This window comes from Agelaius phoeniceus, chromosome 5 (assembly GCF_051311805.1).
Source record: "Agelaius phoeniceus isolate bAgePho1 chromosome 5, bAgePho1.hap1, whole genome shotgun sequence".
NCBI lineage: Eukaryota > Metazoa > Chordata > Aves > Passeriformes > Icteridae > Agelaius > Agelaius phoeniceus.
The window spans coordinates 41,017,293-41,032,865 of record NC_135269.1 but is presented as its reverse complement, the minus strand read 5'-3'; the positions used below and the strand labels follow the sequence as shown (position 1 = coordinate 41,032,865).

Genomic DNA, 15,573 nt, shown 5'->3' with positions numbered 1-15,573 from the left:
TTGCTACAATTAGGGTCATGGTGTTTGTCTACAGGCGGGTAGAGCTTTACAGAAGCTGTAGCACCTAGCCTTAAGAAGGACTCGCGCATAGTCTTTCTATCTCTCTGTGGAATGTGACTCACTCTGATCAATCCAAGCTTTCCCCATTATAATAAAATTCCCATAACCTGACTGTGCTGTTCATCTCTCCGTTTACAACCTGCCATCGCACAGCTGTGCCGGCAGCGCCCGGGGGGCTGCAGCCAGGGGCAGCCCATGGCCCCGGCGGCTCCGAGCCTCCCCAGCGGCCCAGGACCCGGCCCAGGCCGGCGGGCGGAGTCTGCTCCCGCCGCCGCCTCCCGGCGCCCCCCGCCGGGCCTTCCGCCCGCGCCGGGCGGGATGCGGGGCGCTCGCAGGCGGCTCTGCTCCGCCCTGATCGTCGCGTACGGCCTCTTCTCCCTCTACGCGGCCTACACCGTGTTCCTGCGCCCGCGCCGCCCGGCCGCCCCTCGCTCGCACCGGGACCGCCACGGCCCGCGAGGTGAGTGCGGCGGCGGGGCCGCTCCGAGCCGCCCTGCCCGGCCTGGCCGCGGCCAGTGTGGCCGGGGCGGCGGGTTTGGAGCGGGGCCGGCCCGGCGGGCGGGGCCTGGCGGCGGCCTCCGAGGAAGAGCGGGGCCGGCGCCTCACCGCTCCCCGCTGGGCCTGCGCTGGCTGCGGCCGGCTCCGCTGGGCCTCGGCGGGCACCGCGCGGCACGGCAGAGCAGGAGGAGGCGGCGGTGCTTGTGCTTGTGGTTCCGCTTGTTGTGGTGGTGGCGATGGTGATGTGCGCGACCTAGGGCTGTCAGGTGCTGCGTGAAATTACGAATTTGGGAAAATTAATCAGTTATCCTACAGTTGTGAATTGGATCTTCTTTTTTTTTTTTATTTTAATGTTAATCACGCTTTTAGGTTTCACAGATCATGTTGCCTTGGGAAATGAAGAGTGGAATCCGTGGGATGCGGATGAGAAAAATGAGCTGGCTGCTTCTCAGCAGAGATATGAAGCTAATCTTAAAATGATAAAATATGCGAGGTCTCACCTAGAACAGACCAGTCTTAGAGTACAGATTTGGGGCAAAGCAGCAATTGGTAAGCAGATGTAGTCAATCTTTATTGGTTATTTAACCTTTCTGATATAGCGCTTTTCTGAGTTTCCTGATGACTAAAATTTATGTATATGATTCAATACTATGTATATCTGAACATGGGGAGTATTAGGGAGATGCTAGCTGTTACTCAAACTCATAGCAGTATAAGAGTAGTTGAACTCTCTTTGTATCAGTTTCTTTGTATCAGTGCCTTTCAAGGCTCCTCTTCTGCATCTGTCAAGGAAAATGTCTCAAATGGCAAAGAAATGCAGTTACTTTTTTAATCCAGTCTAGTTTACAGTATGACACAAGGAGAGGCCTCTTACTTGCCTAAGCACATTATTAATTTTTGTCACATTTACACTTTGTGAAATAAAGCATCACACAGTGAGAAATAAAGCATTTTCTGTAGTGCAGTGTACTACTACCACTGATGAACTTGGAAATTCTTCTTTTGTGGAAGATACTGAGTTTCCCCTCTACACAAACTGGGAGCCAAAGTCTTCTCAACCTCTTTAACTACTGCTGAAGACATATCACTGTTCTTAGTTTAGCCTTTTTGTAAATGCCAGGCTTACAGTTGAACTTTCATGTAGCATTGTAGAACACATAAGTATATTTCCTGGGATATTACCATCATAAAAATTGGTGCATTTCACAAAAGCTTAAGGGAAGTATGCTTGTGCTTAAAATGCCAATTAATATTTGCTCATTTTTAGTGGTATGTGAGCTGGAAAGAGTTGCTAACAGAAGCAGTAGTGTATATCTTCATCTGCTGATATTTTGTCAGCCAAAGAATCTTTTTAAATGCCAATGTGGGAAAAATTCATCTTAACTAATTCTAAGTCATATTGTGCAAGAAGCTCTGACATTTCTTTCCCAAATTCTTACGTTGTGATGCTTTTTCATTTTCCAGAAATCATTTTTAGGAGCATAGAGTAGGCAAGATCTGTACATTCAAATTCTCCATCATGTCTTCATTTATGTAGGTCTTTACCTTTGGCAACACATTTTTGGAGGGCACCTTGAGCCAGCTGATGTGATTGCACAGTGGAGAGAAGGAAACCAAAATGCAGGGAAAACATACTTCAGGTATTGTTCATGATGTTGATTTCAATTGTGTAAACTTTAGTAAATAATGCACTGGAAAGGTAAACTAAATGATGCACTCCTCAGGCATTATTTTGGCTGTCTCAAAGTTGTGGTTATTTTAATACAGTTGCAAGTACTTTAATTTTGTATTGTTTTGATAACTATGGAATATGCATATGGGTTCTCATTCAAAATTATAATTTATACACAAAAACACATACCTGATAAATCTAACCAGTTCTAGACCAAACATGTCACTGTTAAAAAATAGAAAACTAGAGAGCAATTTAATCTGGTTTATGATGGTTTGTGTTATTAAAAAAATTATGTAAAAACTTGCCAATTCTGCGAGAAAGAGCAGCCAAGAGACCTCAGTGGCAGGGTGAGGATACAAGCCTGAGAACAGTGTAAAGAGCTGGGGCCTGGGGGCTCATAATTGATGAAATCAAGCATGCATGCGTGAGGCAGGAAGATGCCTCCTGCTCTTTGGTTTCTGCTGTATTCAGGGGAAAGGGACTTGGCTCATTCATTCATAAATAGGAATGTGTCAAAACCATAATTTGTTTATAGCAAAGGCTACCTGTAAGACCTAGCTTCTGGTTAGCTACTTGATTTGCAAACCAAATTTTGTATGGAAAGGATGATTATGCTTGAAACACTGTTTGCTTTAACAGTGGTGTTTGATCTGTGATCGTGTATGTTTTAAGACTGTTGTCAGTTTTATATTATGCAGCGAATAATATAGAGCTTTTCTCTGAGTCCCTATTTAATACCATTTTAATGCTTTCTGTGAAGATACAGTGGAATCTGAAGGAGTTTTTGTCTCTTTGGCCAGTTAGCCAGTCTGCAGAAATAGGTCTCCTGCAACATTAGTCACTTGCACCAGAACCTGCCTGTTAAAAAAAGTTTTCTTTTGATATATAAATTGCACAGTTAAGTGAGCTTAACTTCTGAAACACGTGTTGCTTCAGAAGGCCATTTTTTCCTTGCACAAGATGTGGTTCTAGCTGAAATATTTGGAGGTAGTGTTTGAAGTACCCAAGTGATTGTGAATTGAAAGGAGGTTTTAAGTGATCACAAAACTTTTTTAAATAATTTTGAATTGTTTATCAAAGTATCTAACAGTAAGAATGGTACAGGCCATAGAGTCTTTCCAGCAGAAATTGATGAATTCATGTACTTTTTAACAGAAAAAGCTATATTCCTTGTCTGCAAATAAAAGATGATCCTACAAGTTTAGAGAATCAACTATGAATGATGCTTCTGCATCTTGGTAGTCTCCTTGACAGAGCAATAGAGTTTTCAATTCACAAATATAGAGAAAGGATACAGTCCTTTCTTTGAATATTGGGCCAGTGCCTACAGTATAGTTTTAGTGGCAAAAGACTTTGTTGTTTCCAGAGTTAAAATCTTAGAAGCTATAGAAATCCATGATACTGTGGCATGATAGGTTATCTTCCTGGTATTGACATAAGAATTTCTTTAGGCTCTTGCTTTCCACATTTATAACATGAAAATAATTTGCTGTACTTAATGAGTCTGTCACTTGACTGATTATGGTTATTTTCTTTCTAGTGTGCCTGTTTCAGATGATTAATAACCTCACGTGTTTCCTTAGGGTATGCATCTCTCAAAGAAAGACTTCTATGCCTGCATTTAAATATCTTCTTGTTATGTCTAGATGTGCCAGGGATAATTGAGTCCCTATTCTAATTTCAACTTGGATGCTAGGTCCTATAAAAATACAAAGCTTAAGTTTATTACCAACATAACGAAGGCTAGTAGAAACTTGTGCAAAGTATAGAAAATATGCAATATAACTGTTATTTTAACAACTAGGCTTCTGAAATAGCTACTTTTTACTCTATTTGGAAATACTAGTTCATGTTGTGGAGAAGAATTATGTGATTTTGGCTTCTCACTGGTTATTTTCTAGAATTGTTACTGCGTGGCTGAGGTAAATTATCTTTTGATTACTAGATGAGGCTAGAGGGAACTAGCTGAGGTGACATATTTGGAGAATATGTGCTGTTCTGCAGTTCTCTGTGGTAAGTCTAATGATTGTTGAAAAATAGATGTCTGGTGAATGTTTTTAAAGAATAACAAATCTAAAGACATAAAAATGCCAAAATACCACTTGAACACAGTTACATGAATAAGCCCATTCTGTATATTTATGATGGAGAATGCACATCCCTAATACAGATTTTGATGGGTACATATTTCCATCAAAGAAGTTGCCTAAAATAATACATGAAGTATCAGCTTCTCTATAAAATGCAGTGATGTTTATTTAAAAACAGAAGTGGTGAAAGAACTTCATCACTGTGGATTTTAGTAGCCTCTTGGCACATTCATACAAAAAGCAAGAGAACATGATTTAACACTTTCTTTGGCTTGAAGCAATTCACACCCTTCTCTCCTGTCATCTAGGAGATGTTGTAGAGCACAGAGTTCCAAACTTCTTACCTCTTACTTGGCAAGAGCTTTCCTAAATTTCTATTTCCCCCAAGTCACACCCTCTCTATTTTATAAACATTCCGTGCTGCCTTGCCTCAGTCAACTAGGAGAGGTTTCTGTCTATCAGAGGATTCCACCTGGGATAGCTTCTGGCAATTTAGTTTTAATAAAACCATGTAGTGAAGCTTTTTGAAAATCCAAAACCACCATGCCCACTGGATCCTCTTTATCTGTGTTCTTATTGACATGCTTCATCAGATTAATGAAACAGGATTAACTCATTCACAGCAGCGCTTATCCACATACGTGATCAGTGATCTTACCTATTGATAAGATTCAGTGATCTTACTGTTTATTACAGACTCTTCCAGAGAGGGAATTAATACTGACTGTTCTCCAGAGTCCTCTCAAGTTGTTTTTGTAGATGGAAGTCACTTCTGTGATTTGGACTGCTCCTTTCCAAGTTCTTTTCCTGATTTTCTCATTTTTATGTAATTACATTTTTGCATATGGAATATGTGTATGCTGGATGTATTTATTATTATCCCTATTACTGCAAGTGTTAAATTTAATCCTTGCTATTAAAGAATGGCTCTCTCAACACCTTCAGAGTGGGCACTATAAGACCCAGTCTAAAATAGCAGATTTTTGTATGACTGTCTATCACTAGTAAGGAAAAACAAGGACTTTGTAGAAAGCAAATCATGTATTTAGTCCAAAAAAAATGTAATCTTCCCATATTATCTTTGCTCTAGCCTTCATGTGAGTGGTTAGTACTGTAAGGACTGCTCCCTCCATTTAGCAGCTTCTGTAGTGTCTCTTCCATTTCCCAGTCACAGTTGTGTTCTGATGGGGAGTTAATAGCACAACCCTAGCACGGTGTTTTGATTATTAAAGTATGGATTTATGAGACTTGCACTGTGTTACTTTTTTCCCCCCACTGTAATTTTATGCTGTTCAACTACATATATTCCTACACACAAGTCATTGCTTCCTGACCTGTACATCTGTTATTGCTGTAAAGCTGTTACCCTCAAAGTGCTGTGTCATAGGAAAAACCCTTTTTCCCCAAGTCTCTTTGCAAGGTGATCACTTGTACATATTTAGTCTCTATTTGAGGCTTTCCAAAGCTCGAGGTATTCTCTCTTAGGAATCCCAGTGATTCTGTTCTCATTGTCTTTTAAACTTTGGATTTAAGTCTTGATCTGACTTAGCATTTAATGAATGATTAGAAATCTTTATTCCAAGTCATGAGTCTTATGAATCTTGGCTCCAAAAAACACACTTCCACCAAGCCAGCAGCATGTCAGCTTAACTCAGGTTTAAAATACACTTGTCTAAGGTCAGTCTGCCTTAGATAACTTCACTGGAGTAGTCTTTACAGTTTTTGTTGTGAGAGCTTTTTTCCTCAGCAAGTATATTTGAACTGAAATTAGCTGTCAGTCTCAGCACTTCATGAGTTAAAACTCATGCTCACTCTAAATTAAGTTTTGCTGGTAGCTGAAAACCTAGTAATGCAGCAGACCTAGAAAATTATCACTTAACTGACTTTTATTTTAAAAAAAAAGCTGTTTTCTCCCTCCACTTTTTCCCAAGCTGTGTAACTGCTACTTCTTTGCATTCAGTCAATAATCTGTTAAAACACCAGGTAACTAAAGAGCAGGAGCTGGCAAATACTGGTTTGTTTCATTGAAGTTTAAATGGCTTTTGTCACATATTTGCAAATGATTAAAGAGTTGGTAATTTTGCTACATGACTGAAATTCTTCTGTTAAATACATTGTTGAAGATCTAGAAATGTCGTTTTATAACTAAAATGTTTGTGCTTACTACCTTGTATCAGAGCCTCAAGTTTGACCTGGGTCATACAGCCAACCTAAGTTTACATTTGGATAGATGTTTCTTGTGTTATCAATTCTACACAGAAGAAACTTAATCAAAATACTGAGAAAAGTAGTATGCAAGACTAGCTGTCACTCTTAATGATACCAGATTGTGTATAGTCTTCAGGTTTTTGGGAGGGCCTCTCTCTTGTTCTAATACAGCATTCATTGATTATCACTGGAATTAAGAAAATGTTTAACCTTTAGTGAACATCAAGGTGCACCCTTTTTTGAAAGGTGGTTGATTTACATACATTTTGAGGTCTGAGTATTGTACTAGTTCTGATTTATTGACCTTATTTAAGTCAATCACCTTTTTCCTGAATAAAAATGAAAGCAGCCAAGCAGTACATACTAACAGCAGAAGTGGTTGTAGTTGCACATTAATTTTGCAGTATATTGCATTTACTTTATTGAAGAAAATATCATCTCTGGAGTGCAGTGTAGTAAGACTAGCTAGAGGACTGAGGCCAATAATTTGTCTTACAAAGTCTTACTTTGTTTGATGTTGTATTTTGGCTTTCTCAGCTTCCTCACTGGCCCATCTGTAGTTCCCGGCTATTTCTCGGTAGAAGCGGAGCATGTGGTGCTGGTGCTGAACGGGAGGGAGCCGGCGAAGATCGCCTACGCCACGCAGTGGCTGCACTACGCACAGACACTGATGGAGACCCGCAAAATCCAGCACGTGGCTGTGGTGCTGCTCGGGAACGAGCAGTGCAACAACGCCTGGATTCAGCCATACCTGAAACGAAACGGGGGATTTGTAAATCTGCTCTTTGTTACGTATGACTACGCGTTCGTAAATGAAGAAGATATTTTCCAGTGGCCTTTAGGAGTAGCTACGTAAGTGCTATAGGCAGAAGTTGCAATTGATTCATTAATTGTTGTGCATGAGGTATGGAAAATATGACTCTTACTGCTTTTGCCCAAAACAGTTTTAATAAGTAAATTGCAGAACGTGATCCTATCAGTCATTTTCTAAATCAGGCATTGGAGTCTTTGAAAGTTGCATTTAGCAATAAAAATTATAACAGGAAAAGGATACTAGTATTTAGGAATTTTAGGAAAATGAACCTGTGTCTCCTGAGATTTTCTGTTTATTCTTTCTTCAGTAGATTTGCTCTTGAGATTATCATGACTGCTGATGTAATACATACCAGTGATGTGGAGATTCAAAGGATACTTATGTAGTAAAGTTGCAGGTACTATTTGTTCAGAAAAGGAAAGAGTACTTTTTTTAACCTCCGTTATGGCTCAAAAGGCTTCCCGTTTGGAGTTGTTATACTCCAGTATCACAGTAGTGTAAACTGGCTTAACTGCTTGTTTAAGAAAACCCATTTTTGTTATACTTAAGTGCTCAAACTGTTTATGTGGAGTAAATAAAGGTTTGGTTCAGCTAGATGCATTTTTACTTCTTATTAACAGAGTTGATAGTTGTTTAGCTACTTACCAGGGTAATAGAAGCTGAAAGGAATACAGGATTATTTTCATACCTTGTGTTGAATTTGAATTCAATATCCTATATTGATCTAGTTTGCTCAACAAGCTGGAAAACTGTATAGAGCTTTTTATATACAGCTTGAACTTGTTCACAGTGTCTCTGACATATGCTAAATTTGGATTATTGATGGTGTCAAAGAATCAATGGTATTGGAAGTTCCTAAGTGGAAAGAAGTTGAGTTTTGATATGCAGAGATTAGGGTGACAGTTAAGAGAAAGCAACAACACTTAGAACAATAAACAAGGGTGCAAAGCTGGGTGGAGGAAGATAAATTTGGTATCAAAATGGGGTTACCAGACCTTGCATACAACAGCTGTAAAAAACAGGTTAAAGGCAGAAAATTTGCTGGATTTTCCAAGTAAAGAGGGAAAATGAAGATGTGGAATGATGCAAAAATATTTGTCATGAAGTTTCTAATGCTTATTAGAAACTAAGTGAATTGACATTCCTCATGCAGGAGAAGAATGAGGACAGGACTGCTCCATCACATAATGCACAATAAGCTATTTAGTAGCCAAAAGATTCAATTATTGAGTTCACTCAGATCACAGTAAGATTTTCCTTTGAGAGGTTACCAATGGTATTTTCAGTAGAGGAGCATATCCAGAGATTAAGGTAGGTGAGACTTACATGCCATAGTTACTGTTAAACTGGCCATTTCAGTCAAAACTTGTGGTTGCATCAAGAACAGCTCTTTGGAAAAGCATGTTAGTCCAGGACATTCTGTAATCTGCACATTTAATATATCTGATGTTGAAAGAAGATGTAAGTATGCTGGAAACTTTGTGAAGGGCCTGATGGGGGTAAAGGGAATAAAGACATACTTTTAGGACAGGATGTGACTTGGTTTACTTCTGAGTCTGTCTGTAGAGATGGATTGGCAACAAGCAGGTTGTTTTAGTCATAAAATATGATGCACTGAAAATGAAATGCTGCAAAATGTTTTCCTTTGATATGGTTGTCTAACTTACACTTTTTTTTATAGCTACAGAAATTTTCCAGTTGTGGAACCCAGCTGGTCAATGCTACATGATCCAAGATCATATCTATGTAATTTCTTAGGAACAGTTTATAAGAATTCTTCTAGAGAAACCCTCATCGAAATTCTGAAACAGGATGGGCTTGACAAACTTTGCTGGATTGCAGCCAGAGAACAGTAAGACTTTAATTTACTTCATGAAAATATTCTAAGTTTTTTGCCCGGTTCATTATTACCAATCTTTTCTTGAGTGTTAAAAAATAATACAAATAAAGGTAATTAGTCATTAAGTCAGGGAATAGTGCAGAGACTCTTCATTTAAGTCAACATAACAGCATTTCTGTTATATTTTACATAAGGCATATTTTTAAATCTAGTATAGAAAAGTCTCGTCTATATATAACCTATATAACCATCAAAGACCATCTGCTTTTTTCTTACAAATATTTGATTATGAGAAGAAACACTTATCTTGTATTTTGTGGAGTTTAATGTCTTTAGCCAAAGAAAAATGACAGCCATATTTTGTTGTGTTCCACATGGGAGTGGATTTAATCTGTAAAGCACAGTTATTTTTTGACTAACAAGAGTAGGGTTCTGATTGTATTTCTTACCTTTGAAAAGCAACACCTATAAAATGTTGGATAGCAGGCACAGTGGTGCTTAGGTAGACCTTAGCTGCCCTGATGAAAGAGTCTCAGGAGATGGATTGTATCTGTGACATAAACTCTTATCTCGCACACATCTTGAGGCACTTCAAGTAGATGAATTCAGGTTAAACCGATTGCTCTGCATCCTAGCTTTTGAAGAACAAACCTCTTTTGAGGCCAAAAAAAGTCATTTAAAAGTCCATTGAGTGTCTCCCTTTTTGTCTGTTTCTAAACTGTGCTGTGAAGTAAATTGACATATGCATCATCCAAGTCATGCAGAAGATTTGGAGTGGCATTTCAATTTGTTTCTTACACTTTTAAGTGTTAATAATTTCCAGAAAGGGCCACATATTACAATCTATTTTTAACAGTGACATTTTCAATAAATTTTTAGAAGACTTTTAAGAGCAGTTAAGATTAAAAGTAAAAGTCAATTGACCGTGTGTGTAATATAAAATTTTTACACTAATAGCATTTTCAGTTTTACAACTAATAGAAATTAAAGCATATCTGTATTTTTCCATTGCAGTGCCCATGAAGAAATTATTAATTTTCACTCGTTTTACTTTCCTAGGTGGCAGCCTCAAGAAACAAATGAAAGTTTCAAGAACTATCAAGATGCCTTGCTGCAGAGTGATTTGACATTGTGCCCAGTGGGAATAAATACAGAATGTTACAGAATTTATGAAGCTTGTTCATATGGATCTCTTCCCGTTATAGAAGATGTAATGACACCGGGTGATTGCGGAAATTCATCAGCCTACCACAGCGCTCCATTGCAATTATTAAAAACCATGGGGGCTCCATTTATCTTTATTAAAAACTGGAAAGAGCTTCCTGCTATTCTAGAGAAAGAAAAAAAAATGAGCTTACAAGAAAAGATTCAAAGGAGAAAAAAGCTTTTAGAATGGTATCGAAACTTCAAAGCATGGATGAGACAAAAATTCATTAACACTTTGGAAAATTCATTTTTGCCCAGTGATAAGGGATAAATTGTCCCTTTTGAAAATCTAGAATAGATGACAGCCTAATTTCCATTAACCTGAGGCAGCTTTTATTTAAAAGTAACCTCACAGGACAGATGCATTCCGTTTAAAGTCAGTGGAATTGCTCTAAGCTTGGCCAAGAGCTACATTTGGCACTCCATCTTTAATGATTTTCAGAGAGGTTGTTGACGTAATATGATGGTACAAGGATGACAACAATTTCATTACTATTTTCATAATTTTTATGTTGCTTTGTGACCTGGTAAGAAATTTTAAGGATAATATCTTTGAGCATGTGCATTTGGTAAAATCCAACTTAAGAAAATCAGTTGTGTTTGAAGAAAAAGGAATGGAGGCTGAGTGGTACAGGGTAATTTATTAGGGAAACTAAAAATGAAAAGTATTATTACAAAATTGCCAGGTTTAGCATATTCTGGTATGTGCTTGTTTTGAAAATGTGAACTGTTTACTTGGTTGACATTTCATTTCCAACAAAGTGACCATAAAGCTAAAGACTGTGGAATAAAAATGTGTATTTCAAGGTAAAAATAGAGAACTCTTTCTTGAAAATATTTGATAGCAATATATTTAATCTTTACCCTGAGATATCAAATTACTTTCTTTAATTTGTTTTTAGTCTTGGGCTATACCTTTCTGTGTTTCTGCTCTTTCATTACCTGTAGTTACAGCTGCATGTTCAGGCTTTAGACATGAACCTGCCTGTAGCTTATCTGATTGCTCAAAATCTGCTGAAACTCGTCAATGCCAAAAGATGGCAGAAGTGTAATACTGCATGGTTATGGTACTATGTGTACCATAAATAGTTTCAATGTTTTTTTGTTAAATGTAGCCAAAGGGATCTATTCCTGTTCTTGTGTGTGTGCAGTTCCCTCCAGTCTGTTCTGCTGAGCAGTAGGACTGCACACACACCACTGCCATACCAAAGGGCTGTAGCAGCCACTTCTGTCTGACCACAGCATGACACGTGGGGTTGTTCTCATGCAGCAATTCAAAGGCTGTACAGCTAAGTAGTAGTCATTTGTGTCCTGATTCTCTCTAGTTCTGGAGCATGTGTCACACAAGGGCACTTCTGTGGGTAATGTGAATTGTCTGTCTAACGTGAACTGCTGTTTTCATCCACCCATTTAATCTGAAGTGTCCTGCAGTTGCAGTACAATGCAAACATACTCCATTCAGCTGAGACTGGAAGTAGGGCAGTGAGTTGATGAGCACTCCTTACAGGTGGACATTGTTAGACCAAATTCACAGCAAATGTCCAGCACACTTAGGATCTGAAGCTCATCAGCAGTACACAGCACTTGAGGGTTAGAGGAAGCTTGAGTGTCTGCAGTAACCATAGAAACATGGAATGCTTTAGGTTGGAAGATCATGAACCCTCCTGCCAGGGGCAAGGACACCTCCCACTATCCCAGGTTGCTCAGAGCACCATCTAGCCTGGCCTTGGAGTAATTCCAGGGATGAGGCATCCATATCTTTTCTGGACAACCTGTTCCCAATTCTCACTACTGTAATAATGTAATCTTAGTGCTGTATTTTTCCTCTAGTAGAATCTTTATCTCTAAACAAGCTACAAAACTGCAGAACAATCATTTGGAGCAGTGTTTCTCAACTTGTCAGCAAGAGATCCCTTGGCACTCCTGCAGGATTTCAAGAAACTGCAGAAAACAGCTCTCAGAAGTCTTAACCAGTCAGCTAAGGTTCTTATAAAAGAGGCTGCAGCTCCTAAAAAACTGTAGTTGGTGTAGTTTTCAGACTTCAACTGAAGTCTGAAAAACAGTTGAGTATGTAACTTGGCTCATCAGCAAAAGAAAGATGCTATTGATGTGCTCATTTCTAAGTAATGTGTGAAATTTTTCCAAAATCAGGGCAATTGTATGTTAAGGGAGGCTGAGACATATACCAAAATTTTAGTAGAATTTCACTTTACAGCTCCTTGCCTACTTTGGGAGTTCAAAGGGAATTATTTTATCTATTGAACCAATTCTTGACACTGCAAATTCACCTTTTTCCAGCAGGAGCTGGTACCAAGAGTTTTTTCTTGTGTACTATTTCTAGTGCTAATGGAGCAAAACATTTTGAAGTCAAGGGAGGGATTCCTAACACATTAGGCAGGTTGCTAGTGTTTTAATTGTTCTCTCATTCCACTGTCCAACATGTGGAAGAAATTGTCAACTTTGCTATATTTAGATCCAGAGCTGAGCAAGACCACAGAAAGGACCTTGGTAAAGAAAGGATGAGACTGATGGAGGAAAGACAGTGGGGATTGCAAGAAATCAGAGAGGATGTCTTACAGTGGTAGAGAAACTGGTTAAAACAAGGGAAGTGGTTAAGCCACTGGCAAAAAAGATGGCATGCCACATCCATGTAGGAGCAGATAGTATCTACTGTCAGCGAGAAGATGACGAATCAGTTCAGTTGTTATTGCTGAGAGGTGAATGCACCCTCTGATTTTGTGCTTAGCCCTCAGGTTTGAGACTGGGATCATGGAACATCGCTTTCCAGGCACAGAACAATGCCTCTTGTAACTGTGCCTGGTGCTTCTTGGAGAGATGCACAGAACTGAGCCTGTCTGGAGTTGGAATGCCAACTGTAGCTCCAAATGTTAGACAGATTGCTAATTATGTGCTGTTTTGCATCACACTTACATTGGTGTGTGGAGTATATAACTCTACCAGTTTCATTATCAGAAGCATTTCCTGCTGATGAAAACTTTACAAATTAAGCTGAATTGCCTTGTTATATGAAGAAACAGATCAAGCTTCTCCAAACCTTAGTGTAACTCTCTCTCCTGCATTATTCTGAGCCCATTGAGTGGCTATGAACATATGGCATAAACAGTTTAGAAAACCAGTTTCTAAAGAGCAAAATGATTCCAAAGAAACATAACCAGTCTTCATAACTGTTTGTAATCCTGTAGATAAGGACATGGCTTGCAAATGACCCATCTACCATTTGCTTACTATTCTTGGATATTTAAGTTGTGATAGTGTATTTCAGTTGTTAGGTTTACCATCTTTCCATGGCTGAAACTTACAAAAGGAGTGATACAATGGAGAATTTTCTAGAAGCCTTTCTCACAGCAAAAAATAAGTCTGAATTAGGATCACTGTGTACTGAAGCACCAGTTTCTGTCTTGGCTTACTGCCCTCACCAAAACACTTTCAAAGCCACAGAAATCCTGTTTCTTCTTGGCAAATGCTGCATGTTAGTAATAGCCACTAAGAACAGGGCAAACTCAGGAGCAGCTTCCATGCTACTGATTCCTAAAATAGTTCCAAGAATTCTTCCTGCTGTGATCAGAAAAATGAAGAAGATTGAACAAGATTATGCTTATTTTGGCCTGTTCATAAAAACTGATGTTGGGAGAGGCAAAAAGTATTTCAAATGCGGTTCCAACTCTGCTGTAAGAAACTGTTGCTTCCAAGAAAACTGCTAGCATAAGGCATGTTGGGACTGCCATTTCCCAATAGCTAAAAAGGGCTTTAATGTTTATGTAGTACTGTGAATGCTACACAAAGGGTTTGATGAGTAAGATGAGAAGAAGAGCTGACCTGATGAAAATGTGCCTGAAAGGATGATGTGCAGTTTGCATTGTATCCCAGGACTCCATCTTGGTTGGGATTTTTTGCTTTCTGAGTCCACAAAGTTAAGTTGTATTATAAACCCTTCAGGGATCACTCCAAAGTGATGCTATAAAAACCATGCTGTGCAGCAGAAGTGACAGTGGATCTAAAATCTCATTCCATCATTTTATGCAGTTACACAAAATTACATAAAATTCTTACTCCTCACCAGTCCATGAATCATAACTGATAATCCTCTTGATAAAGAAACTATTGCAAAAGGTCACATTATCAGTCCATATTTAAACTATTTGGGTGGGTCAAATATCAGGATTTCTTCAGTGTCTCCTGAACAATAAAAACCAGTAAATGGTTTTCAATATATCTTACCAATGTAATTCCCTTTTACTACTAGCCTGAGCATGGATAACTGCTTTGAGTGTTAAAATATCTCCACATGACTCTAGTTTTAAAGAATGTGAAAGCTGAAAAGGCACTAAAGGTAAAATCTGAGGACCAAGAGGAATGCTCAAGAGAAAAAGGTTAATGCCTGTATACATTTAGATTTTGTATTTATTTAATTCAAGGGTTTAAAGAGAAAATCCATCTTAGACTGGAACTACATGGCAGTAAGATGGTAAAGTGAAGATTTTCAGAACAGGCTGTGTGTACCATTCACCCCCTAGGGTCTGGTGGTTCAATTTGGCTACCATTTTAAGTGTCTTGATTCAAGGTCCAATAAAGAGGCCTCAGTCTTCAGAGGAAACTGCTACACATGTTGACAGTCAAGAATCTGTTCAAATTGCTGTAGTTCAGTACCCAAAAGCCAGTGCCTGGTGTTGACAAGCTGGCCACCCAGCCAGGTAGTGGTACAGTACCATCTTTTACCTCCTAATTGTGTCGAGTGCCCTGGCAGCACAGGCATTGGAATTCTCATTTTCTTCCCTGAGCACTCTTGGATCCTGAGTGCAGCTCCATGAATGCCTCTAAAGTAGAATGCAAGATATTTCTGATCCACAGTCACACAACACAGATGTACTTCATATTTCTGTTAGCCACAGTCACACAACACAGATGTGTTTCATCAAGCATGCCATGAAATAACATGACTCATTCTCTTAGCCAGTCTTACAGCAGCTTAATCACACAAGGATTGCCTGAGGTAAGAATCCTCAAATTGCTTCCTGCATTCAGTAGTCCCAATTGACAGTGCAAAATTTCTGGATTTCACATGACAGCATTCACCATTCCTATAGTCTTAATTTTTTTCATCTTCAGGAATATATAATTTGTAGCTTGGGGTGCATTTTAAAATAAACAGAACTGAAGGTAT

The 15,573-nt window shown here is 38.9% G+C and overlaps 1 protein-coding gene across 2 annotated transcripts; it reads left to right on the top strand.

Annotated features, from left to right (window-relative positions):
* Positions 1 to 221: 221 nt before the first annotated feature.
* On the top strand, positions 222 to 14,468 carry RXYLT1 (ribitol xylosyltransferase 1). 2 transcript variants are annotated; one of them, XM_054631500.2, is made up of 6 exons: positions 222 to 520; positions 928 to 1,107; positions 2,096 to 2,198; positions 7,069 to 7,383; positions 9,027 to 9,197; positions 10,245 to 14,468. In XM_054631500.2, exons 1-6 carry the CDS (start codon positions 256 to 258, stop codon positions 10,660 to 10,662), a joined length of 1,452 nt encoding a protein of 483 aa, XP_054487475.2. In that variant the 5' UTR covers positions 222 to 255; the 3' UTR covers positions 10,663 to 14,468. The 2 variants fall into 2 exon arrangements, with proteins under 2 accessions (XP_054487475.2, XP_077034982.1); XM_077178867.1 differs by lacking the exons at positions 222 to 520; positions 928 to 1,107; positions 2,096 to 2,198 and adding an exon at positions 4,175 to 4,246.
* The last annotated feature ends 1,105 nt before the right edge of the window (positions 14,469 to 15,573 follow it).